We start from the raw sequence: 27,281 nt of genomic DNA, 5'->3' as shown, positions 1-27,281 counted from the left end.
CTTTTTTTTGTATAATCCAAATCTGTTGATTATCTGTTCTGTTGGATCTTGTTCTGAACAGAGTTCTATTGAACCTCATGGCTCCTGTGTGCGTTTATGATGTCAGAGGAGTCAGCAGATTTCTTTATACGTTTATGACATGAATTACCAATTTTAGGGATACACATATAAGGTTTTGTTTGGACCAGATCCGTTGGCGAGTCATGTCATTTTGAGTATCTGCCATTACAGATTCCAGAACTGAAACACATTTAAAAAATGAACAGATTTAATAAACAGATCTAGAGTCCCCAACCCCTCACTTTTTAGGATTGAAGTTTTAGTTTTTAGAGCCTTGCACGGACAAACCCCAAACTATATTTCTAACCCCACTCCTTCACCTTCCCTGAGGTCCACTGAGAAGAATCTTTTAAGTGTTCCAAAAACTCGTTTTAAAACTACGGGAGACCTCGCCTTTCAGGCAGTTGTTCCCCGACTTTAGAATGACCTCCCACTGTCACTGCAACAGATTGACTCGGTCGAGTGTTTTAGAACTAAAGTAAAGATGTTCTTATTTAGGAGAGCTTTTAGTGTTCACTTTTGTTTGTTTACTTATATGCCTGAGTGGGTTTTATTGGGTTTTACCTGCTTTAGACGCCCTGTTCCATTTTGTGCACTTTCTCTGATTTTAAATTGTTTTGACATTGTGAGGCACTTTATAAATATATATTCACTCACTCACTCACTCACTCACTCACTCACTCACTCACTCACTCACTCACTCACTCACTCACTCACTCACTCACTCACTCACTCACTCACTCACTCACTCACTCACTCACTCACTCACTCACTCACTCACTCACTCACTCACTCACTTACTTATAGAATCCATCCTCAATCCCTCCATCACAGTGTGTTACGCTGGTGCCACAGCCAGGGACATACCCAGACTGCAGCGTATTGTGCGATCGGCTGAGAAGGTGAAGGTGATTACGTTTCCAGAACCCGTGGGCGTGCGGGTCGGATAGGAGCTGACCCCTTCTCATCCTATACATGGCCTATTACTGAACCCCTCCCTTCGGGCAGGAGGCTACGGTCCATCCAGACCAGAACCTCACGACACTAGAGCAGCTTCTTTCCCTCTCCTGTCAGACTCATGAACACTTTTTAACTCTTCCCCCGCTAAACTTGTCACTATCGGTCCAGTTTTCCATTACCTGCACCTTATTCATTCTCTGTTGCACTTTTGTATTTTTTTTTCTTGTTCTGATCACTGTGTGTATGTTTTTTGGCTCATGACTGTTTATTTTATCGTTATTTTATTCTTATTCTTAAGTGTTGTACGTGGCACATTGGAAAAGTCCTAGTCTGTGAAGCTGTTTTGTTCACTTCACTGACATTGGCAATAATAATCCCTCTGAAATATCTGTCTGCAGTGTTGCCAGTTTGGGCAAAAAACAAACAAACAAACAAACAAACACAAACAAAAGCAAAAACAGCCCAATTTGAGTGGAAAACCAATCTGGTAACACTGTCTGTCTGTGTAAATAGACAGGGCAATGCAGTGCAGTGTTTCTGGCCCTGACTCTGACTCTGTTTGCCTGCTGCCTGCCCCGACTCTCGCCTGGATCCTGACTACCCTGTTTCTCCTCAGATGATCTTATGACTGTTATTAACCCATGCCTGCCTGACCCTGATTTAGCTTTTTGGACTTTTAGCTGAGCTAGTAAACCTACTGCATTTGGATCCAGCTGTCTGCCTGTTCTTGTGACAGCATCTATGCAATAGATAAATGAACATAGTCACGGGAAAGATTGTAAAATTTTATAATTCAAAATTTTCTTAATCATATCTGTTCACTTTTCACTTCAGGACACAACTGACACGATGAAAACATGTAAACCTAAAGTTTAACCTCATTTTTAATTCAATCACCCTAATTATTCTCCCATTTGTTATAAAGTGTAATTTAGGTATAATTTTACATGTGTTCCGTGTAAATACGTGGTTTTCACTGATTTACAACCTAAAATTACCATTTTCAAATTGTCTCCTTCCAAAATGCATTGATGATGTACCCGTCTGAGAAGAATGGGTCCTCTTGGAGAATCTCAATTAAAAATGATGTAAGGTGTTGACAGTTCAAACGAGTAATCAAATGTTTGTCATTTTAAATAGTAAATTATAATTTTGTTTTATGTTTTGGTCCTGTTTCAAGGACGGAGAGGATGCAAGGTGTCCAGGTGGGAGTGTAATACTATAGCCCATGTGAAACAGACTAATAGGGTTTCATGGGGTGCTTTTGTGTTGAGAGATTTGTATTTATTTCAAAATTTGAATATAAGAATACATAAAGTCAGGAATTTGCTACATCATTGTCCCGCCTCCCCCCTGGAACTGTTGACTGGAAATGAATTATGCAACACTTTTTGCTGGTGGATGGGAAAACTAAAATGCAATCTCCTCTTTGCATTATCGCTTAAATTACTTCACAGAATGAGTGGTGTTGAAGTGGAAAAGGAAAACGCATTTTGGAGGATTTATTTTTTAATTGAATTTTTGAGTCAATTGATGCAGTTATATTGTGAAAATGATAAAGCATTTCTGTTAATCCATTTTAATTGTCAAATTAAATATTTCTGAATGAAATTTGCTACATATTTACTAGAAAACTTTTTGAAAATCAAATGTCAAATAGCATTTTCTGTAATTATTTTAATGAAGTGACAGAATGAGTAGTGTTTAAGAAGAGAAAGAAAAAAGCTGTTTTGATGATTGATTTTTCCTTTTATTTTTAAATCAACGATCGCAGTTTTACTTAGAAAATGAAAAAAAAATTCATTGACTTTTATTTTTAATTATGAGATAGACATGCTTCCATACAATAGACGCGGTGGCACTGGATTCAACTACGCTGTGCGTGCGCGCTCCCGCGACAGGGGTTGCAGATCTCGGCAGGCACGCAGTTGTCAGCATAGGAACGGCGGTGTTTCTGTTTGTGGGAGTCGGAGCTGAAGATTCGGAGCAGGAACCATGTCTTCAGAACCTCAGGAAGGTTCTGTCAGCGAACAACTTTCAGCTGCTGAAGGAACCATCGTCCAGAACGAGCAGGAGCTCTGTCGTCAGCGCAGACTGCTGGATATCAGCTGGAACCCGAAGCTCCAGCTCCACCTAGCAGGTTTGTTCACTGCATCCACCTAAATAGATCCATGAACGTCTTTGTTTTCTTGGTCTGAGCTGCTATCTGGATCCAAACTGATCGGATAGCCTCCAATATTGCTGCCATTTTAGTTTTACCGCTAATGTTAGCTTGGGGTTGTTAGCTAGTAGAGTGTAAACAAAGGCATGATGGGAAATCAGTGGACAGTTATTCACGCGCACAGCGCAGCAGAGACGTCCCCGTCCCCCTTCTCGTTTTGGAAATACCACCATTAATGTTTCAACGGCGTTAAAGACATTAGCGTGAACACGTAAAAGTGAAAGTCCTAAAAAAAAAAAAGTGACAGTCCTAGCAGCTGGTAGCGTGACACGCAGAGGACTGAATACCTGGTTTGCAGAACCAATCAGATCAATGCTGGAGAGGGAGGGGCGTGGCGGCAAAAGAACCACTTCAATATCAGACGTCCAATCAAAAACAGGCTGTCATGTCAGAATAACAAATATCAGCGTTGATAATCAGCCCTTAGGGAGGCCTTACTGTTTCATAGCAAAAACAGTTTTGGTCCAATTCATGGTTAGACTGATGAAGCATCCATAAAGCCACCAAGAATGATTGGTAGAGATAGTTTAAGGTTTTGTGTGTGTGTGTGTGTGTGTGTGCGCGTGTGTGTTGGGGGGGGGTCAGCCCCCACCCACCAGCAAAAAGCTTTCCCTCCAAAATATGACGCCCCAATTTTTGAGTCACTATTAATATCATTCCTGACAAAGATTAAGAAGTTATCCACATAAGCTTCTTTAAACATTGCCAAAAAAACAAAGCAGTATTTTAACGGAAGTCTTTAGCCCTTCAAATTATTTGCTACGCGCCCGTATTTTGTACGCCGACCATCAGAGTCCTGCGCTTAGCCGAAATCCACGTTGTTTCCATTTGATTGCAATAGGAATTTCTCATTTTTGAAAACTCCCGTTTTAAGAAAATAGTCTTGACGGATGTTGCTAAATGCCACAGATCATAATGGTTTATTTGTGCTGTTTGCTGCAACACTTTGAACTGAGCGGAGCAACAGTAAGCCTCGGCATGCCAGGACCAGCGTGGCGTTTAGGTAACAGATGCCTTGTTTTGTTTTATGTAATCAAATTTAAATAGTAAGTTAAACACAGTATATTTGTAGATATTTCCCACTGTCCCTGAACTCACCACGGCACAGAGTTATGCAGTAAGAATAACGCGCTTATTAAACTTCTGTAAGATGTGTTAACTTTTTGTTTAGTGAATGAATTGTTACTTTTTTGTAAATGATTGGAAAGAGTGAAATATTTTTTTTTTAATGTTTTGTTATTTTTCTTGCTTGTTGTCAAAGATACGTTTCCAGTGTTGCCAGATTGGGGAGTTTCCCTCCCAATCATGTAGTTTTGATTCTGACTTTAAAGACAAAAACAGCATAGAGCGGGGGAACAGCATCTGGCAGCTTTTAGTTCCTGGTTGAGATAACTTTCGGCCACTGATGTACAGTCAGGTGAGGCAGTGCCGTACCTCTCATCGTCCTCGCCATCATGAGCAACAAATAATAAAATACATTTGTCCACTAATCTATGCTTTATTAGTTATATTAGTCTTTAGTAGTTTACTAGTTTTTCTTTCGTCTTAATCAAAAATGTAACTTTAACAAAAATGTTTTATTTATTTTTGGGTGAATAAATTGTTGCATTTAAGTTGAATGTATCTGTTGGACACATCACCTTAATGCTGTTTCGTTATTACTTCTACTTAAACATATTGTCATGTTTTTCAAAAGTCTGAAACGTCCATCCAGACCTTATTAGAAAAGTGTTTCAGTTTTAAAGATGACGTGGACCAAAATGTCTGGCTGTCAATAATAAACACAAACATTGACGGAGAACTAAACTGTTTACCTCTGATGTCATCAAGAACATTTAAAACTGTAACAACAAACCGTTTGATGTGTGCGTTTGTTATGTTTTAAGACGGTCAACATTGTAGCCTCATTAAAGCGCAGAGACACTGTCACTTTAACCCAATGCATCATGGGAGATGTAGTGCGGTAACTGACACAGATGCCGGACAGACTCTAAGCTTCACTATTTTGTACACTTTTTACAAACATAAGTTTTTATCTTTTGGTGGAACTGGGAGACTTTATGAGCCAAGTGGAACAAGGAAGTGAGGACTGCTGATTGGTCAGACTTATGGGGTATAATTAAGCCTCCAAGAATAATTGGCAGAGACAGTTGAAAGGGTGGGATATAACCTGAAGCTGCGGCAAAATCCGCTGTACCGTTATTCTATTAAAAGTGTCTCGAATAGGAATCAAATAAACACAATTTTTTTATTTTTCATATTCCTAACTACGAACACAGAGCTTATATTCTGGTGATGGAAAATGTTTTTTAGACTAGTGAAAATGACTAACAACCCTTACCCTTCATGTGTTTGAAGTCCAGGGCTTCTGAAAAAGAGGGGGTTTAGATTTTTCTTTTGGTGCTTGATGATACACAAAGATCTTCAAAAGTATAAAAGGTCTTCTTTTTTGTCTTATTGTCCCTGCAGTCCTCCCCCAGCATAATGCAAGTGAGGAAGAGGATCTTTGCAACCAACAGAGGGATTTAAGAGTGGAACAAGGGGAACCAGATTCTCCAAAAATTAAAGAGGAACAGGAGGAACAAGAGCCTCTACAAATTAAAGCAGAGTGGGAAGAACAACTATCTACACGGATTAAAGAGGAGAAACAGGAAGAACTACAACATACACAGATTAAAGATGAACAGGAGGAACAAGAAATTACATACATTAAAGAAGAGCTGGAGGAGCAAGGACCTACACAGATGAAAGAGGAACAAGAAGAACCACAACCTCTATTGACAAAAGAAGAGTTCTACATCAGTCATGATAGGGATCAGCTTGATCTGAAGCAGGAGACTGATACCTTGATGGAGATTCCTATTTATGAGGAAGATGAGAACAGTAGTCAGGATGACGAAGGAAGCCAACATGAAGAATCAACATCAACTACAGATGAAGAGACAGACCCACAGAACAGAGATCAGAGGAAGAGAAGAGACATAATTTATGTCCAAAATGTGGACAGCTCTCTCATGCCAGAAGGTCGGTGTGACTCTGATTTTAGAAAAAGCTTCAGGAAGGCAACTTTGGTTAAGAAACAATCTTCAAACAAAAAGAGACTTTCCTCTGTAAAGTCTGGCGAAAGCTCAAGAATCGATAATAATGTCTTTGTCCACACGAGCAATGATTCTGATGACACACTTCATATCTGTCCAGAATGTGATAAAAGCTTTAGTTGTGCATCTTATCTCAAAACACACATGAGAACTCATACAAAAGAAAAGTCTTTTTCATGCGAAGAATGTGATACAAGTTTTGATCGAATATCTAACCTCAAGAGACACATTAGAACCCACACAGGAGAGAAGCCTTTTTCTTGTAAAGTTTGTAATACAAGTTTTAGTCAGATATGTAGTCTAAAAAGACACATGAGAACTCACATAGAAGAGAAGCCCTTTTTTTGTAAAGAATGTACAACAAGCTTTAGACATGTATCTAGTCTCAAAAGACACATGAGAACTCACACAGGAGAGAAGCCTTTTTCGTGTAAAGAATGTAACACAAGTTTTAGTCAGATATGTAGTCTCAAAAGACACATGAGAACTCATATAGAAGAGAATACTTTCTAGACAAAAAATGTAATTAAGAATTAGGTGAAAAAAGTGAATACATATATTAAAGAAAACTCCTTAGGTCCCACAACAATCTGCTAATTAACTTCAAACACTTGCCATGACCTTACTCAGCCTTTAAATTGTCACTTAGTCTCAGTCAGTAGAATAAAATAGATTCTAAAGCACTTTATACAACTGTCTACTTACAAGCTGTCTGGAGATTCTGATTTTATTTTTCAGCAGCACTTTGATTATTCCCACTTTACTAAAGGTACATAAATCTGCTTATCCCCAAACATCAGTTACCAACAAAGTCTCCTAACCTGAACCCAATTTAAAAAAATAATCTATGAACTGTGAAGAGGAAGACAAGACACCAAACCTAACAATGAAGATGACCTGAAGCTATCAAGCAACCCGAGCTTTCATTACATGAACACGGAGCCACAGGCTGACACCATTTTTTAGGTTTTCATCATACATAAACCACTAGGATCACAATGTTCAAAATAAAGGAATGATACATTTCATTTTGTAACGATTCTGTACTTTGTGAGTCTCACATATTGAATTAACAAAAAATATTTAACTTGTTCATGAAATTCATTCTTTTTAATTAAGATATACCTCTACATAGAATTATGTTGTTTTGAATTATGACGGTAAGATTTGATTTTTAAAGATCCCCAACCCCCAGCTGAGGACAAAGGACTCTTAACGACCCGAAACCATGTAGGCTAAGTTGACAATACCATCCAGTTTCCGGTCTGACTCCTCCCCCATGAGCGCATATATACCAGCTCTTCTACCAGCTCTTCTACCAGCTATTTCAGAATTGACAAAGCCTCTTGGATAAGAGGTGAAACGTCTTTTAACTTTAAAACTAAGTCCAGATGAGTCCCTAAACCTACTACTATGATGGAACCAGCCTGGATGAATGAGAGTCTTCATAGACATATTTTTAAAGAAACGTTGATATTGTTCACTTTCTGTTGATTTTCATTAGCAGGTTTTTTTTTTACTTTTGTTATATTGTTTAAAGTTGTTAAGTTAACCATTGTGGTGGTAGTTTATGCTGAGGCAATGTTATCTAGGTCTGTGTGTTACCATGACAACACTATCATTATTTTCACACGTCTCTAATTGTAACACTTTTTATGTTGTTCGTGAACATTTCAGTATTGTTTTAAATATACAATAATTGCATTTTATATATTCTGATGATTCATGTTAGCAAATAACAGTTTTGTGAAAAAAAGATTTAGTAAAAATGTATTATGGAAGAGGTGGATAAAGAACCAGACTGGCGATTCTGTCGTGTACTTGTGATTCATGTTTCCTAGTAGACATTAGAACAGTTTATCTGTTCTTTTTGGTTCTCTGTGTTTTGTTCCAATCTTTACTGTGAAGAATAAAGTGGATGTGAAGATCAGTCAGAAGTGTGGAGTCTTTCCCACAGTGTGTGTTTCTGCTGTTTGTTGGTTCTCTTTTTCTCATTCTGTCTCTCATAGTTGAGGTATACCTAAAAGGAAAAATACTGACCTCTCTCATCTTTTTCAGTGGGAGAACTTGCACAGTTGGTGACTGACTAATTAATGTTTTGCCCCACTCTATATGCCAGTCTGCCCCATAGCAGCTGTGTCTACATCAGTGGTTTACCATCACCAAGTATGAATGGGGAGTGAACTTTATAACACATTGTAAGCGCTTTGAGCATCTGGAAAGGCTCATGTAAATCCAATCCTTAAAACAGTGCAGCAGATGGGCTTCATCCAGATGGAGCTGGGAGAAAACTGAGGGCGCGAGACGAGGCAGAGGCAGAGGCATGGTCCACGGCCAAGTACAGGAGCACAGACGAGCCAACTGGAAAATGGACTCACCCCCACTCCCTCAGATGGGAGTGGGAAAGAGGGACAATGCATGAATCACTCTGCACCAAACAGAGGCATGGAGAACTGAATGATAAATGATCAAGAGAGTGTGGATGAAGGTTTGATTCTGACCTTGACCCCCATTGACTTCATGTTCATTATATATTTACCAATATGAAGCCCGTTGAGATTTTTATTGATGTAATTTTGGGCTGCATAAATTAAACTGAATTGAACGGAATAGGTTCAAACATGAAGCTGCAGCTGAAGCGCATGGACGTGTGTGCATGTGAGAGCCACACACGTGCACACAGCTCAGAGGCATTCTAAGCAGCACATTTCCTGACATGACTGAAAATGTAACACATCTCTGCCAACATGAGGCTTTTACTTTGAAAAGTCCCAACTTCAGCATCAGATTTCCAAAGTGTCTCCACACATTGGTCAGTTTTTGCTGTCCTCACATGTGCGTCAATGGTCAACAACCATTAACGTGAAAAAATAGGCATATGCTTTTGGTTTATTCATCTTTTGTTTATCCCTTGTGCTATCTTAGATGACCCCACCCTTACATTGACGTGTTCTCCCTACCATGACAAAGGTGGATAAAGTTGGAAAGATTTTCATGAAATCCATGGACACCAGTGAAGATCACCAATCATTGAAGAAAAAAGGTTCAACGCATTATCTAGTGGGTCTAAATGACCCAACTCCCAACGTTAAAGTGCCTAGGATAGCACAAGGGTTACTAGTAAGACATGGTCTGATTCACGTAACCCTTGTGCTATCCTAGGCACTTTAACGTTGGTAGTTGGGTCATTTAGACCCATTAGAAGGTGCTCTGGGGCCTTATTTATAAAACTTTGCGTAGGATTTGCGTCAGAAGTGGCGTACGGATGAAACATAGGACGTGCGTACGCACAGAAATATTCGGAGTTATAAAACCGTGCGCACGCACATCCTACGCATCTTTCCCTTAATAAATCACAAGCAATTCTAAATGCAGCGCAGCTTTTTGCGGCTTCATGACACGCCCATAGCTGCCCATAAATAGTCAGTGAAACGCCCACAAATGAATATTCATTGATTGCGAAACCATGCCAAACACGGAGAGAAAATCAAAAAAACGTAACTTCACTCAATGTGAAGTAGAAGTTACTGTTGGCGAGGTGGAAAAGAGGAGAAAATGTTGTTTGGAGGGCACAGTGTGGGCATTACTAATGCCAAAAAGGCACGTGAGCGGCAAACGGTGGCAGACGCCATAAATGCTGTAGCCTCACAACCTCGGACCGTGGCCGAAATAAAAAAGAAAAGGTCGGACATCAAAGTCAAAGCAAAAAAACGTCTAGCGCTGTACCCCCCCCCCCCCACACACACACACACCCGTGTCTGCCACGGGGGGGGGGGGGACACCGGAGCTGACCCCTCCTGATGAGAGACTGGCGGCAATAATTGGGGAATCCCTTTTAAGTGGAGTGGTGACTGAGGCGGAGGGGTACACCAACGCGCCAGATGCACGGGGTGACACACCCCCAAAAGCCCGCAGAGGAAGTCGGAACCGGCTCATAAGCCACTCGTCCTCGTTTGCCAGCAAGTCTTCTTGCTGTCTAAAGATGCGTTCACTCCGAATTCTTCCATTTGCCACATCTTCTAAGAGCGCAAGATCAGCCATTGTGCCTCATTACGCATTGTGATGGGGCATTTTATTTCCCTCCATTTAATTGCATCTGAAAAGCTACAGATGTCGGTAATAATCGACGTGGAAATGGGAAATTGTTCAGCGCAAATGTAATTTCTTGTTGCTTTCTGAATGGTTGAGACAAACGCCATACATTGTTTTATCAAAAATAAACCAAACTAAAGGCATATGCATGAATACCATAATTCCGTAGCTTATGAAGAAATGTTTTAATATGAAAACAACTTTCCCCAGTGGAGAATTAATGCATCTCTCTCTATCTATCCATCTGTCTGTCTGATTGCTCCTATATCTGCTCCGCCAGACGGACACATTGACGGGAATATCAGTTTTGTACATTATTTCGTTCTGTTAACTATATTATTTATGAGGATGAATTACACAACATGCCAATATTGTAGAACATATTTCACTTTTCTTTCTGCAAATATGTGTTCGTTTGAATTTCTGTTGTAATTTTCGTTTGATCTTTTTTGTTTGTTTCACTGCTGATCGATCAAACGGGTGTTCATGTAGGCTGTTAATTGTAAGACTTGCTTTGTGAAGTCTTCATGTTATTTATGAGAGGCAGGATTGTCATTTTCACTTTCACGTGTTTCTTCCATCTGCCGACGGTGTCGCCGTTTCTCATTTCATCCGTTTTTGTGCGTACGCCTGGGTCAGAGCTTGCCTGAAGGACCGCACAGTTTCCCGTCAAGTTTGCTTTTTATAAATCTCAACTATTGCGTAAAGAGTGGCGTACGCCTTCTTTTGTGCGTACGCAACGTTTATAAATGAGGCCCCTGGACTTTTTTCTTCAATGATTTGTGATCTTCACTGGTGTCCATGGATTACATGAAATCTTTCCACCTTTATCCACCTTTGTCATGGTAGGGAGAACACGTCAATGTAAGGGTGGGGCCATCTAGCACAAGGGTTAATGTAAATTCAATCTGTCATGGTGCTTTTATTGCACGTAAAATGAAATGTTTTTACATTTTCCCAAGTTTGCTAATTATAGTATTATACATTTCTAATTGAAGAGCATCATTATTCATTTTGTTTAACCCTTGTGCTATCCTAGATGACCCCACCCTTACATTGACGTGTTCTCCCTACCATGACAAAGGTGGATAAAGGCGGAAAGATTTCATGTAATCCAAGGACACCAGTGAAGATCACAAATCATTGAAGAAAAAAGGTTCAGAGCACTGTCTAGTGGGTCTAGATGACCCAACTCCCAATGTTAAAGTGCCTAGGACAGAACAAGGGTTAAAACAAACACAAAAATACAAAAAGAGGAAAAGAAGAACCCTTCCCCCTCCATACACTTATAAACCCAGTTCAATTTTATTAATAAAATTGGGGGAGAGCTAGGGGTGTGAGATGAGCCAGAGACCAGGTCCACAGCCAAGGAGAGGAGCACAGATAAGCCAACTGGAATCACTCCCACTCCCGAGGGATAATGCATGAATCACACTGCACCAAACAGAGGCATGGAGGACTGAATAATAAATAAATGATCAAGAGAGGAGAAGTAGATGAGAATAGAGGACGGAACTGCAGTGCACCATACTTTCCCCAGCTTCCAACAGATAACAGAGACACATGGCATGGCTCTGCTGTGAGGAGACAAATCATCAGGAATTTCTTACAGCAGCAGCAGCTCAGCCACAGGAAATGACCATATTAGTAAGACTTCTGGTCTGAACATATTGCTGTGACCCAGATTTGAACCTGCAGCCACAAGGCCTTTTCATTAAACTGTGAAGATCATCATCTATTTCCAACCATGAAGGGACTTGAACCCTCAATCTTCTGATCCGGACTCAGACGCCTTGTCCATTAGGTCACATGGTCTGGAAGAAGCCACAGTTCCAGCTGACAGAAGTCTGGTTCTGATCCATCAGATCTCACTAGCAACAGAACCAAACCTTCACGTGTTGCAGCAACAGTTTCCATGTTTGGGAGGATCTTCTGAAGAACAGCTCAGTTCCAGATCACATCATGATGTTTGATGTTTTCTTCATTCCAGGAAATCATCTCTGTCTCCTTTGATCTGTGCTGAGTCAGCACTTTTAGCACTTTTTCTTTCGAGGTTAGATCAATCAATTATCAATTTATTGATAAATGTTATTTACTTACGTACAGAAAAATAAAAAGTAGATACATTTACCATACAGTAGTGTTAAGTCTTTTATTTTGAAATTCTTCAAGGAAACCATCATGGTGGTTTTTCTAAATCTACAAGAACTCATCCTGAATCCAAAAGACACTCGAGCATCAAAGAATCAAACCGACTTCCTTCACTCTTCATCAGCATGAAGATCCAGATTTGAAGCTTCAGCCTGAAGATCTGTTTGGATGTGAACAGCAGGAATGAGATGAAGACATGGATCAGGAGCAGAGAGCAGGTGGTCATGTGTGAAGATTCATCTGCAGGACGTCTTCCTCAGCCTGCAGAGGAGGAGCAGCAGCTTTCTGTGGAGGAGCGGTTGTCATAGTGACAAAAATGTGGCTGGTTTGACTCCAGGTGAGAGCCACACACGTGCACACAGCACAGAGGCATTCTAAGCAGTACATTTCCTGACATGACTGTTAAATCAAACCTATCTCTGCCAACATGAGGCTCTTACTTTGAAAAGTCCCAACTTCAGCCTCAGACTTCCTGCAGGGAAACAGGCTTCCTGCTGCTGCACTGACAGATGTGCACGAGCTTGAAAGAGCTTCCTGACTGAGGAGCTGCAGACTTTCTCCTGCAGAGCAGCAGCTGACTTCAGCATCGTCATGGGAACACAGTCTGCTGCTGCTTCTGGAAACGTCTTCAAGGCTGTGGTGGGACTTGTTGGTCTGGAGGACAGATTCTCTGAGCAAATGCTGCTTCAGCTTCAAGCTTCAGCTATTTTCTTCTGGCAGAGCTTAGAAGAAATGGAAACTTTATAACTTCTAACAGCCGACTAGCAACTAATTGTTCTTGTCATTGATATATAACCCATGACCCCACAATCAATGCATAACGGCACGAAGAAATGATTAGAATTAAAGCCGCAAGCGGCGTTGTACAGCCCGCAGGATCAACTCGCTCCGCTGCCCACCTCTATGCAGCACCGCCGCCCTCACCGCCCACCTTTGATCAAGGCTAGTCAAAGCTGCATATGCTAATCATGCTAACTATGCTAGCTGCTTGAAGTATGGTCATGTCTTCACAAATTCAAAGCGTTTTCACACACTGGACTGGAATGATGGACTAATCAGGTTTTGCTGCCATCACGTGTGTGTTGTCCGCTGTGATGCACTTGGTCGTTTTTACCTTTATAGTAAAACAAACGTACCATCTCAATCTAAATGGTATTTTCCAAGAAGATGGATTTATGTCATTTTGAAACTATTTTATAATGGTGTTGGTCGATTCGATTGACAACTTGTCTCGGACAGATTGATGCAGAGCCTGGAGGTGAGTTGGAAATGCTGTGGAAGAGACGACTCTGCATGTTCTGAGTCTGTTGAAACCTCTGGCTGAATCATCTGTCAGAAGGGAGAACTTAAGCTGGTACTGAGGGAAACAGCAAACATTTAGGTAACCCTTTTGCTATCCTAGGCACTTCAACATTGGGAGTTGGGTCATCTAGACCCACTAGACAGTGCTCTGAACCTTTTTTCTTCAATGATTTGTGATCTTCACTGGTGTCCATGGATGACATGAAATCTTTCCACCTTTATCCACCTTTGTCCTGGTAGAGAGAACACGTCCATGTAAGGGTAGGGTCATCTAAGAGTAGACCACGTTTTCACCTCCTTGTAGAGTGTTGCTGTTTAAAGCTGTGGCCTTAAGTTTTTGTGTCACCTGGGACTCCAATCCACAAACCCAGTGATAGTCAGCAGATGTGAAGGATTGTCACACAGGTTTTTATTTAGTGTTTAAATATGGCTCGAATTGACATGTTTTGATTTTTTTTTTAAATGCAGTCAAGGTGTTTGAAACGCTTAATCTATTTGTGTGCTTGTGCAATTTTGCAGTCCTCATTACAGACTCAACCCTTGTGCAATCCTAGGCACTTTAACATTGGGAGTTGGGTCATCTAGACCCACTAGACAGTGCTCTGAACCTTTTTTCTTCAATGATTTGTGATCTTCACTGGTGTCCATGGATTATATGAAATCTTTCCACCTTTATCCACCTTTGTCATGGTAGGGAGAACACGTCAATGCAAGGGTGGGGGTCATCTAAGACAGCACAAGGGTTAAGCGATCTGACCAAACAGAGAGAAATTTGCATTTCTCGTTCACAGTGAAGGCGTCTGCACTGAGGAGGAAGATGAAGATCTACAGGTTTGAGCGCAGAGATCCCACCACCGGTTTGTCCCAGCAGAACTCTTTCCACCAGGAGGGGCGCTCCAGCACCTGATTGTTCTGCAGCACGGCCCCCCACAGGTTCTTGTAGAGCTGCAGGAAGAAGCAACACGGAGCTGAATCACAGGATATTAGCTACAAAAACCTTCTACGAGCTTTCTCCTAAAGCATGCCTTTTTGTTGTCCACTCCTGATTCACAACGATTTGAATAGAGAAATACTCAAAAATGCAGTTTTAATCTTCATTTTCTTCATATGTGTCCCCCATCATCAGGAAGATGTTTGTGTTAAACACCCAAAACACAATTTTCATTATAGTGGGTCTGTAACCCTTGTGCTATCCTAGGCACTTTAACATTGGGAGTTGGGTCATCTAGACCCACTAGACAGTGCTCTGAACCTTTTTTCTTCAATGATTTGTGATCTTCACTGGTGTCCATGGATTACATGAAATCTTTCCACCTTTATCCACCTTTGTCATGGTAGGGAGAACACGTCAATGTAAGGGTGGGGTCATCTAAGATAGCACAAGGGTTAAACAAATCTATTTCTCTTAAGAGCAGAAGTGGGCCGATAAGGTATCCCTGAGGTGCACCATAGTACAGGGCTGGCCAACCCTGGTCCTCAAGAGGCTCAACCATGCCTGTTTTCCCGCTCTCTCAGGATTGCTTCATCATGTGCGACCAAAATCACGTGTGTTCAGTCAATCAGGACGTGGGATTACTTGAGTCGGCTAAACGTTAGCAACCTGGTCAGGCAGCGTTGAGTCCCTTGAGGACCAGGGTTGGCCATCCCTGCTATAGCATGAACTGTTAAGTGTGTGGACAAGGAGGAGGAGTTACTGCCGTGTACAACATCTGATTATTGTTTGAACAAATACAGGAGGAGGTGGATCGTTGCTTCAAATCTGAACCTTCCAAATCAGGTGTTTCCATCTCCTGAATAGAGAAGCACTGAAAACTAGAAACGCCCTGCTGAGCTTGAAGAAATGGAGCCTAGATCATTCAGAAACATCAGGACTCATAAAGAACAAGTCAAAACCTTGAACTGCAGACAGGAGAGGCAGTTCTTCATCAAAAACAGCCATTTCTGCTGAAACATGAAGAGATTTTCAGTGCAGTCAGCTCCTGTCGATGCTCTCACCTGTCCGTCTGCTTTGCCAATAGGCGAGTTGAGGATGAAGTCGGGCGGAGCCAAGACGTCCACCAGAGCAACGGCATCATCCTTCAGCTGAGCCACAAACACATTCAGGTTCAGCATCAGCCATACAGTCATCGCTCGGTGGGCTGACGTCTTTGTGTACCTGGGAGCAGAGGGCGAGGATTGCTGTCTGCAGCAGCTCTGCAGGCCTCCTTCCACTCACATATCCGCCTGCACACAGATCACCTTTGTGTCATCAGCTCGGCCTCCATGCAGACCGCCTCCTTCTCCAACATACCCTGGTACAGTGTGGCCATGTGGCTGCTGAGGCTCCACAGTCCATACAGGCAGAAGAGCTTGCTGAGAACGGCTCTGAGAGCAGCCGGCGTGTCCTGATCTGAGATCAGCTGGTGACAGTTCTGCAGACAGCAGTGCTCGATGAAGGCGATGGCCAGAGACCTGCAGAAGTAAACCTGGACAAAGACAGTCGGAGCATCAACGCCTCGCGTCAGAAACCAGGGGGGTATTCCAGAAAGCAGGTTATGTGAGTTACCATGGGAAGTTCGAGGCTAAGGAAGCAGATAATGGAAATGGAGGTATGTTTCAGGGTATGTCAAGTTGCCATAGCAACTCATGCTCTGAACATAACCTGGTCTGGAGCTGGTTTAGTTGAAGGTTAGTTTGTTTTCAGAGAGGTGAAGCAGCATGGCGTGTCCATCTGAAGATGATTTAGTGGATGAAGGAGCTCAGATAATACTTTTTCCACCGTGAGAGGGTGATAAGACCACATATGGATGTTGGAAAGAGAAACTTTTTTAGTTTGATCTAACTTAATTATTTGCTTCAGTTAAGATAAATCATTTTTTTGGATAAGTCAGTTTATAAATAACACGTAGTTTTCAGACAGTTATTTTCCTTTCATTCAAATTAATCCAATTAATTAGGTGTAACTTTGATGCTGCTGTTAGATCGGCACCGCAAGGGATTGTGGGATACCATTCCCTTTGCCTGTCTGGACGGATTTGTGTTTAAGTGTGAGCTTTTGACCAAATGTGTTTAGTTGTTTAGTTGTTTTACTGTGTTTTGCCGAGTTTTTTTTTACACTTTTATGTTTAATTCTTTCTGCACCATGAGAGAGAGGGAGGGAGAGGATGATGAGTTTATATAGCACCCTACTGCTTAATGGTGTTATGTTACATGGTTTGAATTCATTTTGTTTCAATCATTTCATTGTTATAAAAATGAGCATATCTGCAGGCTCAAACTTAGAAATTTAAGAGTTCAAGAATTACAATAAATGAAGATGGAAAAACTTTAATTGAATTGGAGTAATATGACATTTAGTAAGATAAATTTGTAAATTTGATTTGTAAAAAAATATTGAGTTGGGTACGACTTGACAACAATTTAACTCAATTACTTGTTACCAATTGAATCTTTATGTACCTGCTGTGCACGTGCATTAACCCAGGGTTACCAAGTCGAGCGTAATTACGCCAACTCATATTCGGTCTTTTGGAACCGACATAGCCAGAGTAAGAAAGTTCAGGGGGAGTTAAGCCAGATTTCAAGGTTAAACTCAGGAGAGTTTAAACATGCTTCTTGGAATACCCCCCTGGAGGCCAAAGTATTTACACACCAAGGTGTTTGCCTGTTTGACTGGAAATCTGTCCAAAGCGCCACTCTGTGGTCATCAGTGGTACTTCACTTCAGGAATTCTGCCATCAGGAGGCGTTTTCACAGATTTTGGCGATTTCAGACTAAAAGTCTTTTAGGAAACTTCTCAGAGCAACAATGGAGAAGTAAAACAGAAGTGGTTTAACCTGATCCTATGAAAGATGAATCATTTTAATTAATCTTTGAAAGTTTTGAAAGAGGGACACCTGAAAATGTTTTCACACAAATGCAGTTTGAATAAAGAATTTGTTCTTTTTATGAGCTCATTTATGAAATCTCTAAAGCAAACTAAAGCTTTAGAGTTTCCTTAAAATAATACAGCTGTTTAGGATCAATTACTTCAAGTATTTCTGTCATCAGAAATACTTTCAACAAGAAATAACCATGACTCCTACTGTTTTGTTTTATAAACTAATTTCATCAAAAATTAAAGGATAATTCATGACCAGATTACGTTTTCGATGAAGCTGTTACTCTGAAAATATTGTTACATGTCTCTTTCACAAACTTATTGCAGAGCTTTCCCATCACTCTACTCGATTTCAGTCATTTCAATGATAATTTAACAATAAATGCTTGATGCAAATGACCTGCTAAAGAAACAAGGCACTTAATGCATCAGGGGGAAATTGATTAAAAAACATTAAAAATTTCGTGATGATTAGGTTTAGAAAGCATTTTTACAGTTTAGAATACGTGATGCATAAGATCCTCACATTTCCCACAATTCCCAGCACATTTATGGAGAATCCATCATGTTTTGTGGGAGTTTTTGTTTGAAATGAAGCTGTTTTTTTCTAGCTGTTTTTTGTTTTTAATAGGGAAAAAAAAAAATCCAAACAGTTAAAGCGGGTCATCAAGACTGCTGAGTGGATTATTGGCTCCACAGCTAGAGGAAATCTACTCCATCTATCTCCTTCTTTGAACCACAATGATCCCACCGCCCAGGACTCTCCATATTCAACCATCTCTCCTCTGGCAGACTCAGAGACTCAGAAGTTGAGCAGTCATGACCAGCCCCCAAGTGTTACTGACAAAAAGAGAAGCTAAAAAGCAAAATGTTGTTATATTCAATTGAAATAACATTAAAGCTTATCTCTCTTTTCCCACCTGGCTGTTGTTTCGAGCCTCAAAGTTGTCTCTGCCTGCAGCTCTCTCCTGCTCCAGCTTCTTCTGACTCTCCTCCATCAGGAAACAAACCAGCCACTTATAGGCATCCAGAGGCACTGAGGAGACAGATGAGGACGCTGTTAGACTGCTGTAGGGACACAGCAAAGACAAAGCCCCCCATCGAGATTCTTGCTTCTTCTGCATCTTATCTGTTTGACTCTTTAGGTAAAAACATTCAAAGTCTGAAGCAGCTTAAACTAGATTCAGTTTAACACAAAGATTCATGTTAGGTAAAGAAATTAGTGCAGTGGATTTGAATAACAGTCACTATTTCTTTAAAGTAATGACTTTAAAATAGTTTATAATAGTGACTTTTTCCATCTGTTCCTTCAGTAAGAACAGATGGAAAAAGAAATTTGTGTTTTTGTCAATAGGGAGTGGTAGCATTTTTATTTATGGTATTATAATAGTTTTATAAGGATTTATTTTAAAATTAATTCTTATGTAGAAAATTTATAGAAACAACCAACTGTAGGTAGACTAAGTCCTATTTATGTTTGTTTTTTTCTTTTTCTTATATGACTATTAAAAATATTTTTCAATAGGTTAAGATGTCAAATTGTTCAGTCTTGACTCAGTCCTGAAGGAAAATTCAGAAGCAAACCATAAACTGCATCGCTGCTTTGAAGTGTCACCTGACAGGATTAAACAGTAAGGGGCCGAGCACAGAGCCGTGTGGTACACCACAGAAATATCTGAAATAAACATTTGATTTTTTTCTCTAAGTGTTAATCTTGAAATTCTCTAAATTAATGTTTTGATAAACTAAATTCTACTGTGAGGAAAACTCTTGATTTTCATAAAAAATGGAATTTGTCTAATAAATGTGGTTAGTTTGTCATGAAAATGGATACCTTGTAAGTTCAGACACTCCTCCATTGTTTCTGCTGTGAATCGGGTCTTCAGGATGTTCTGATAATCGTCCAGAAAGTCCACAGAGTGAAGAGGAGACTGAATGTGAACGGCGTCTGAAAGCAGACAAACACAGAGGTGTTATGGATATGGAGAGAAATTAGACTCAGTCGGATTTGTGCGTGCGTAATTCTTGATTTGTGCGTAAATTTGGATTTGTGTTTGCATATTCTTGCTTTGTGCGTGCGTTAATTAGGATTTGTGCATAAATTTGGATTTGTGTGTGATTTGTTACTCACATAATACGTTTTGTGTATAAGTTAAAAAAATATAAAATGAAAAAAATGCAAAATGCAATTTACGTATGCACAAATTAAGATTACAACAGCTTGAAACTACTTACACACACACATCTTTAAAAAACACGCACAAATCCCTTGTTACGCACACACGAAGCCAAAGTTACGCACGGATCTACCGTGAGACTGTTTTCACGTCTCACAAATTCGTCCGTAAGTGCTGCGTTTAAATACCAGTGGAATGCTCGGTCATTAGAATTTTCCTATCAGCCTTCCCTTCTAAACGTATTTCCTTCAGTGGGTGTAGCAGGGCTTAAATAAACTTTAAAGGAAAAGAAAAATGATTATCTGAGAATATGACGTTCACTTTTAAACGCTAATATATATATTAAAAGTATATTATTCTCCGAGACACCGAATTGATACAAAATGCGTAACAGGAACGACCAGTAGGGGGCACTGTTTTTTTTCTTCCGGAAAAATCAAAGGCAGTCAGACTGAGAGAGTCACAGGAAGAATGGCGGCCCATCTCGGTGGTCAGCGCCCCGAAGTAAGTAGCCTCTATGTTCAACACTAACATCTACTGTCTTCATGTATTGATTGAGTCATTGTCTGGATACGTTTAGAAGGGAAGGCTGATAGGAAAATTCTAATGACCGAGCATTCCACTGGTATTTAAACGCAGCATTTACGGACGAATTTGTGAGACGTGAAAACAGTCTCACGGTAAATCCGTGCGTAACTTTGGCTTCGTGTGTGCGTAACAAGGGATTCGTGCGTGTTTTTTTAAAGATGTGTGTGTGTGTAAGTAGTTTCAAGCTGTTGTAATCTTAATTTGTGCATACGTAAGTTGCATTTTGTATTTTTTTAATTTTATATTTTTTTAACTTGTACACAAAACGTATTATGTGAGTAACAAATCACGCACAAATCCAAATTTATGCCCAAATCCTAATTTATGCACGCACAAAGCAAGAATATGCATACACAAATCCTAATTTACGCACATATCAAGAATTACGCACGCACAAATCCGACTGAGTCTAATTTCTCTCCATATATGGAGAAGCAGAGATCCTCACTGATGGTTGCTGCAGCTGCAGCCTCTGCTGCCACGTTTCTATCTATAGTGTTATTAGGGGTGTTAGAAAAAAAATTATTCGGAAATATATCGCAATACTTCATTTGGCGATAGTTTTATAGATTCAAAATGCTATCAGGACGATATTGATTTAATTATTTCTGAGCGTCCATCAGCGTCTGACTCTTGTTGTCCACTTCACCCTCCGACCACTAGCTGGCAGCAGAGCACACAGAGCCTCTTTGAGGAGCTCTACTCTGCACTAAACAACAGGAAGACCTCAGCCAGAGGCAGCTTTTTTCTCGTTCGTATGAGACAGGAACTACTTAGTTTTTACTTGGGATGGGTATTGAACTGAAACTCTGAGCCATGTTGGTGCCAGCAACAAACAAAAATGCAGATTGCAGTGCTTTGTAGCGGACTCAGATAACAACGAATGAAGCACTGCAGCTGCACTAGATAATAGGCTAATCAATCAATCATTCAATCAAACTTTATTTATAAAGCACTTTTCATATAAAAGTATAACACAAAGTGCTTAGCATCAACCAAAATGCTGTCGACAAAGCGGGCCAAAGTTCTGCAGAACCTCCCAGCAATGGATTCACGTTCAGCGGCCCGATCGATCAGAGTGATGTGTACAACGCTCTGAAAAAAGGCTGACATCGTGGCGATCAGCGTTAGTTTACTTCCGCCTGAGAAAGCGTGGAGAAACCCTGTCATGCCGCCTCATCATCACACTTTATTGTTCCTGCCAAAAATTAGTGCCCCCCCCCCCCCCCTCTTATTTTCGAAACACCATTCAGGCTCCTGAACCGTTTAAAAGTACTGGAGAAGCTACATTAAGCAATGTTGAAAGTAAACAGCGCTTTATTTCCCCAATCATACTTTTAGAACCTCGTTGGTTTAGGCACATTCGTTCTATGTTTTATTCTTATACTGAAACGTATTTTGTTGTGGAAATCAGACAATATTGACTGTTCCCTTTCTATATTTTAAGTTACCAAAATAAAACGAATTTGCCTGGGTAAACGCAACTTATATATAAGATACAGTTGCAGTGCTTAACATTGTGATCATTAAAAAACTAAATTTGACAGGTAGAGGTAGAGTTTAGGCAGAGGTTTTTCTGAGACACACCTAAAAAAAAAGAAAGAAAATATGTTCCGGTACAATATCTGGATATGTATCGTATTGCCAGACTATTTTCAATGCACACAAAAGTGTTATACAGTCAAAGTGAATGAAGGAGTTGAAGGAAACATTCACAGAAAACCACAGAGACTTCAAAGGTCATCATAGAGTCAGATTGACACTGACTGTGCCGTTTGGCCTGGAAACAGCTGAGCAGGTAGTTGCTGGTCTGTTGCAGCAACACGTTGTTGTCTCCCTCATATGTGCAGGTTGGATCGTTGTCGTCACGCAGACTGCCGAGTCGGTTCACTGAAACACACAAGAACAGGAGTCAGGTCTCAGGCCCCGCTCAGAGTCTGAGCATGTGCGCTGAAGGCTGACTGGCGAGGTATCCGTGTCCTCCGCAGGCCTCCCTGCACTCCTGGATCCCCCTCTGAGCCGTCCAGGAGCCCAGAGGTTTACAGGAGCTGGTGATGGCGTGGATCTCCCGACCCAACTCCTCCTGTGGGGGGGACATGAGCAAAGTCTGACACTTTAAAGCTGCTTGGTTTCTCCAACCAGAGGCTGTGAGTGAGCCTCTGATCTATCAACGATCTTTGTTTGATCGACTTTGCCTGATGTCCAGACGTGCAGCGTGTCCACTCACCTGTCTGTCACTCTTGTCATTCATCATCTGTCCCATCTGGAACTCTACAAAGTTCATGAAGACAGATTTGGTGAAGAACTCCAGAGCGTAAGCGGCTGCCAGGTAAGGCATGAGACGCCATTGCTGCAGAGAAACCAAAAGCCTCCGTGATCAGCTGTACCGACACCCTCAGCTCTGGTCGCGGTCTCCTCTGAGACTCAACATCTGAGCTGGAACCCTGAAGACTGAGACTCTTCAGGATGTCTGCTGTGATCCTTGAAGCTGGAACAGGCTTTGGTTTCATGTCGACTGGACAGAGTGTTTTGTAACATGAGAGCTAGAATTCCTTTGAGTTTTGTACACCTTTTTATACTAATCCTCTCCAGAATATCCTCTTCAAAATTAATCTGCTTAAAGTTTTTAGAGTTTAAGGAAAGTCGAAGCACTGCTCTTTCATGAAGGGTTAAATCATTATTATAGTTATTATTATCATCATTAGATTTATGTATTTTATCAATAAATATAGTAAATGTAAGTGAAAAATGCTCTACAGTATTAGTGCGTCCGCTTTTTGTCTTTTTTTGCAGTTTTTTTATGTTGAGTTTTTTAAACAAGTCATTTTAAAAGGATTTTCACTGCAGGTCAAAAGTTTTTTAACACTTCCATGCTGTTAGTTTCTACTCGAAAAGTACTCAAAGTGTTCTCTTTGTGGGCTGGAAAAGAACTCAGGGAAATAACAAATATGTAATAAAAACACGTTTATATAATGTGCCAAAGGTACTATCACATATCAGGAATGGTTGACTATAAAAGGCTTAAGATTAGCGTTTAAATCCCAGATGATGACTCGTCTCTGCTCACTCAGTAAATGAGCGTATCTTCTGAATGTTCCACTTCCCAGCTCAGTAGCCTTGTGGTGACAGTGTTCAAACCCAGTCCGAGTCATACCTAAGACTTGGTATGAGACCCAGTGCCTCCCTGCTTGACACTCAGCATTAAGGGGTTTGATTGGGGGGGTTAATCCACCAAATGGTTCCTGAGTGTGGCTGTGTCTGCAGCTCACCGCTTCCCCAGGGGATGGCTCAAATGTGGAGAACAAATTTCACACAGCTAGGTGTGTGACAGATAGTGGGACTTTATCTTTCATTGTGACAATGTTTTTTATTCATTTATACTTTTGTGTTTTGGTGTCATTTCTTATGATTGCATGTATTCTGTCTGTTGCTGAGACTTTTAGACTGTTCTCTGGAAGAAAAATCTGCATTCTTCAGTGTTTTGATGGTCTGTCTCTCTTCAATTGTTACTTGACTTGTTTTTTTTTTGTCATTTGGAAACAACACACTACTTTCAACTGAACAGCACTGTTTATCCCTTGTGCTATCTTAGATGACCCCACCCTTACATTGACGTGTTCTCCCTACCATGACAAAGGTGGACAAAGGTGGAAAGATTTCATGTAATCCATGGAGACCAGTGAAGATCACAAATCATTGAAGAAAAAAGGTTCAGAGCACTGTCTAGTGGGTCTAGATGACCCAACGTTTAAGTGCCTAGGATAGCACAAGGGTTACATAAAGCATATGAGGGTTTGGTTTAGCAGTTCCAGCTCTGCTTTAATGCATTCAAGGAAGGTTGAACACCAGTAGGACTGATGATTCAGGCTTGATCCACACCTCCTCTGCAGGAAAAGTCTTTGTTTGTGTATTTCAGAAAGGTAAAGTTTTTTGCTTTACATGGAATGAAATACCCCGGATAATGGAGCGCATTTACATTCAAATCTATTTATTTTCGCGTATGCAGATTTTATTCCAGAATTTTTCCCTGTTTAGGATGCATAGTTTCATTAATTGATCAATTTCTTCAATTATTTTGGAATTGAGTAATCAGACAGTTTGATCAAACCCACCTGTAACTGGTACTCCAGCACTGGAATCTCCTCCGCGTCTTTGGGTCCAAACTGTCTCCTGGTGGCTGAGAAGCGGATCGCCACGGTCAGAGCCAGCTTTAAATTGATGACACCCATCCTGCCGATGTACGCACGACCTCCAGACAGGGCCCCCAGAGAGGCCCCAAAGCGCTTGTTAGGGTCCTGCAGAAGAAAACAGAAACTCAAGACTGTAAACTCTTCAGTACACAAACTGATTTCTTTCAAAGTTGTAACAAAACTACTGTCAACTCTGCTGATGAAACCTGAATAGAACACAAAAGCTAAATCTTTGAACCAAATTACTCAAAGTAGAGCTAAATCTGACAGACGTACCTCCATTTAATTCAGAATCAGGGTTTATTGACTTAAAGGGCCTATATCGTGCTTTTCTTAAGTCTTTTAGAGTAAAGTACATCCATATATATGATCATTATTACCTTTGCCACACTAAAGAACGAATTTTTAAAATGAAGTATGAGTTATTTTCGCAGTTCATTTTCCTTCCCAGAAGTAAGACGACTCGATCTCTGAGACTCCGCCTTTCTCTCCTTTTGGGTGCCGCCCATTTCATGACGTCATCCTAGAGTCTAGAGTTTGCCTCTGCAGCATGTCTGCCTCTCGCCCACAAAAGCAAACAACGTCCGAACTATTGCAAAGATGGATGAGCATATTTTGCATATAAAAGAAACGTGTTTAGTCGATCACCTTTAGCTCCGTGGAGAAGGTGGGCGTGTGTGTTAGCCTGGGGGCGGGGCTGACAGCACAGACTCTTCCTGGAAGGGGCGGTTCCTCACTTTGTGAAGTCACAATGTGAGGACCCACTCGTTTGCTTGGGCTGGAAGGGGCTGGTGCTCAGAGAGCAGATTTTTAGAGGACTACTCAGAAATGCGTGAATGGATCAAAATACCAGTTTGGGGATTATGAACATTATAACACACTTTAAAGTTCAAAATAATGATATAGCATCATATAGGCCCTGTAATGTTAATAGTACAGTCCTTTAAATGTAACCCTTGTGCTATCCTAGGCACTTTAACGTTGGGAGTTGGGTCATCTAGACCAGTGTTTTTCAACCTTTCTTGAGCCACGGCACACCAGCATCCAAAAAAAAAAAAAAGCAGAAATTCATGGTCCGTATTGATCGACAGCAACCCCCCCCCCCCCCACTCACACGTGGATTATTGTGATAATTGTGGCAGAAATAGCAGGAAGTTGCGGCTGTTTACCAGCTAAAGACGAGCTTTAGCTGGTATTTTTGTTAGAACTGAGCGACTTTATCAGCAGAATTAAGAACAAGGAAGTGAAGACTTTAACCACTTCTGATTGGTCAAACTGATTACATGTGATTAAGCCTTCAAGAATGATTGGCGGAGACAGTTAAAGGGGCGGGACTTTTCCTTACACAGTAATAGCTGCAGCTAAATCGCGGCACCGTGATTCTTATCAAAATGTCTTTAATAGAATTAAATAAACACAAAGAAAAAGTAATTTTAAGATCTTTTTTATTCCTTACTACTCAGTGTTTTATCAGGGCCTGTTGGGATACACAGAGAGCTGATTTCTTGGAGATGGAAAATGTTCTTAGATCAGTGAATGAGGGCAATTTCCCACGGCGCACTTGACCATCTCCTACGGCACACTGGTTGAAAAACACTGATCTAGACCCACTAGACAGTGCTCTGAACCTTTTTTCTTCAGTGAGTTGTGATCTTCACTGGTGTCCATGGATTACATGAAATCTTTCCACCTTTATCCACCTTTGTCATGGTAGGGAGAACACGTCTATGTAAGGGTGGGGTCATCTAAGATAGCACAAGGGTTAAAGCTATAAGGGAAGATTGTAATGGTGCCTCTGTCAGTCCTCCTCCCCCTCCTCCTCCTGCTCAGCTCCTGACTCCACCAGCTTGACCAATCCACCTCATCAACCGCTGCTGCTCAAAAGGAGACCCAGCTCCAGTATTCAACGCCAGTTCGTTGCCCTTTATGGTGACTACGCCTGGTCTCAGTCTCGCTCATGTTTTGTAAATTAAGTCTTGCCTCACAACTAAAGTTATTCTCCCTGCCTCAGGATTCCTGCCCTCGAGTGTCACCTGTGTGGAAGTCAGTTCGAGCCACTCCTGCATTCCTGTGGAAACACCACGCTAGCCGCGCTACTACCTCCAGCCACTCCTCAAGCTTCGTTCCTCCTCGGATTCCCACCAAACCATTGCCATCTATCCTGGAAGGAAAATAAACTCATACTTACCTCTCACTTACCTGTGTCCTCATTCTGGGTTCCAGCATCTGGGTCTGTCTCTCTCCTACGAACTATGACAAAGATGTTTGATTGAAAGTCTGATTCTGTCATCAAGCAGTCGTGTAAAACCATTAGTGCAGCTAAATTGAGCTTCTTGTCGTCAGTTTTACACAAAAAAGCTTCAATTCTAAACTTTCTCCACACAGACACCTGCATGAACATAGAAGCAGAAAAAGAAGTGAAGACATAATCAAAGATGACGATTGAAACCAACTTTTCTTCAGGCTCTTTAAACCCTCATTTGTTCAGCAGGAGCTAGGAAAGACAGACGATCCAAACCTCTGTGAGAACCTACCGCCTATCTCAACATCCCAAAAGGTGTTAAAACCACAGAAAGACCACGT

General features: G+C 41.0%; 2 protein-coding genes across 11 annotated transcripts in view; one reads left to right on the top strand and one right to left on the bottom strand.

Moving 5' to 3' along the window:
- The first annotated feature begins 2,889 nt into the window (after positions 1-2,889).
- The window catches only part of LOC101169095 (uncharacterized), a 107,742-nt gene continuing 83,350 nt past the window's right edge, over positions 2,890-27,281 (top strand). Inside the window, exon 1 of the mRNA XM_023962456.2 lies at positions 2,890-3,090. Within this exon, the coding sequence (XP_023818224.2) occupies positions 3,016-3,090 (75 nt within the window). The 5' untranslated portion in view covers positions 2,890-3,015. The remainder of the gene's footprint in view (positions 3,091-27,281) is intronic.
- The window catches only part of LOC101168603 (peroxisomal acyl-coenzyme A oxidase 3), a 46,834-nt gene continuing 33,824 nt past the window's right edge, over positions 14,272-27,281 (bottom strand). For all 10 annotated transcript variants that reach the window (XM_078936117.1, XM_078936110.1, XM_078936127.1 and 7 more), the window contains 10 exons: positions 24,621-24,803; positions 22,736-22,858; positions 22,471-22,591; positions 22,276-22,398; positions 19,578-19,691; positions 18,664-18,779; positions 16,175-16,349; positions 16,040-16,107; positions 15,880-15,966; positions 14,272-14,829 (listed from right to left, as the gene is read on the bottom strand). In XM_078936117.1, the coding sequence (XP_078792243.1) occupies positions 14,710-14,829; positions 15,880-15,966; positions 16,040-16,107; positions 16,175-16,349; positions 18,664-18,779; positions 19,578-19,691; positions 22,276-22,398; positions 22,471-22,591; positions 22,736-22,858; positions 24,621-24,803 (1,230 nt within the window). In that variant the 3' untranslated portion in view covers positions 14,272-14,709. The remainder of the gene's footprint in view (positions 14,830-15,879; positions 15,967-16,039; positions 16,108-16,174; positions 16,350-18,663; positions 18,780-19,577; positions 19,692-22,275; positions 22,399-22,470; positions 22,592-22,735; positions 22,859-24,620; positions 24,804-27,281) is intronic.

This window comes from Oryzias latipes, chromosome 2 (genome assembly GCF_053564925.1).
Source record: "Oryzias latipes strain Hd-rR chromosome 2, Olatipes_Hd-rR_3.1".
Taxonomy (NCBI): Eukaryota; Metazoa; Chordata; class Actinopteri; order Beloniformes; family Adrianichthyidae; genus Oryzias; species Oryzias latipes.
Note: the sequence above shows the minus strand (reverse complement) of the source record. Positions and strands in the feature narration are given on the sequence as shown.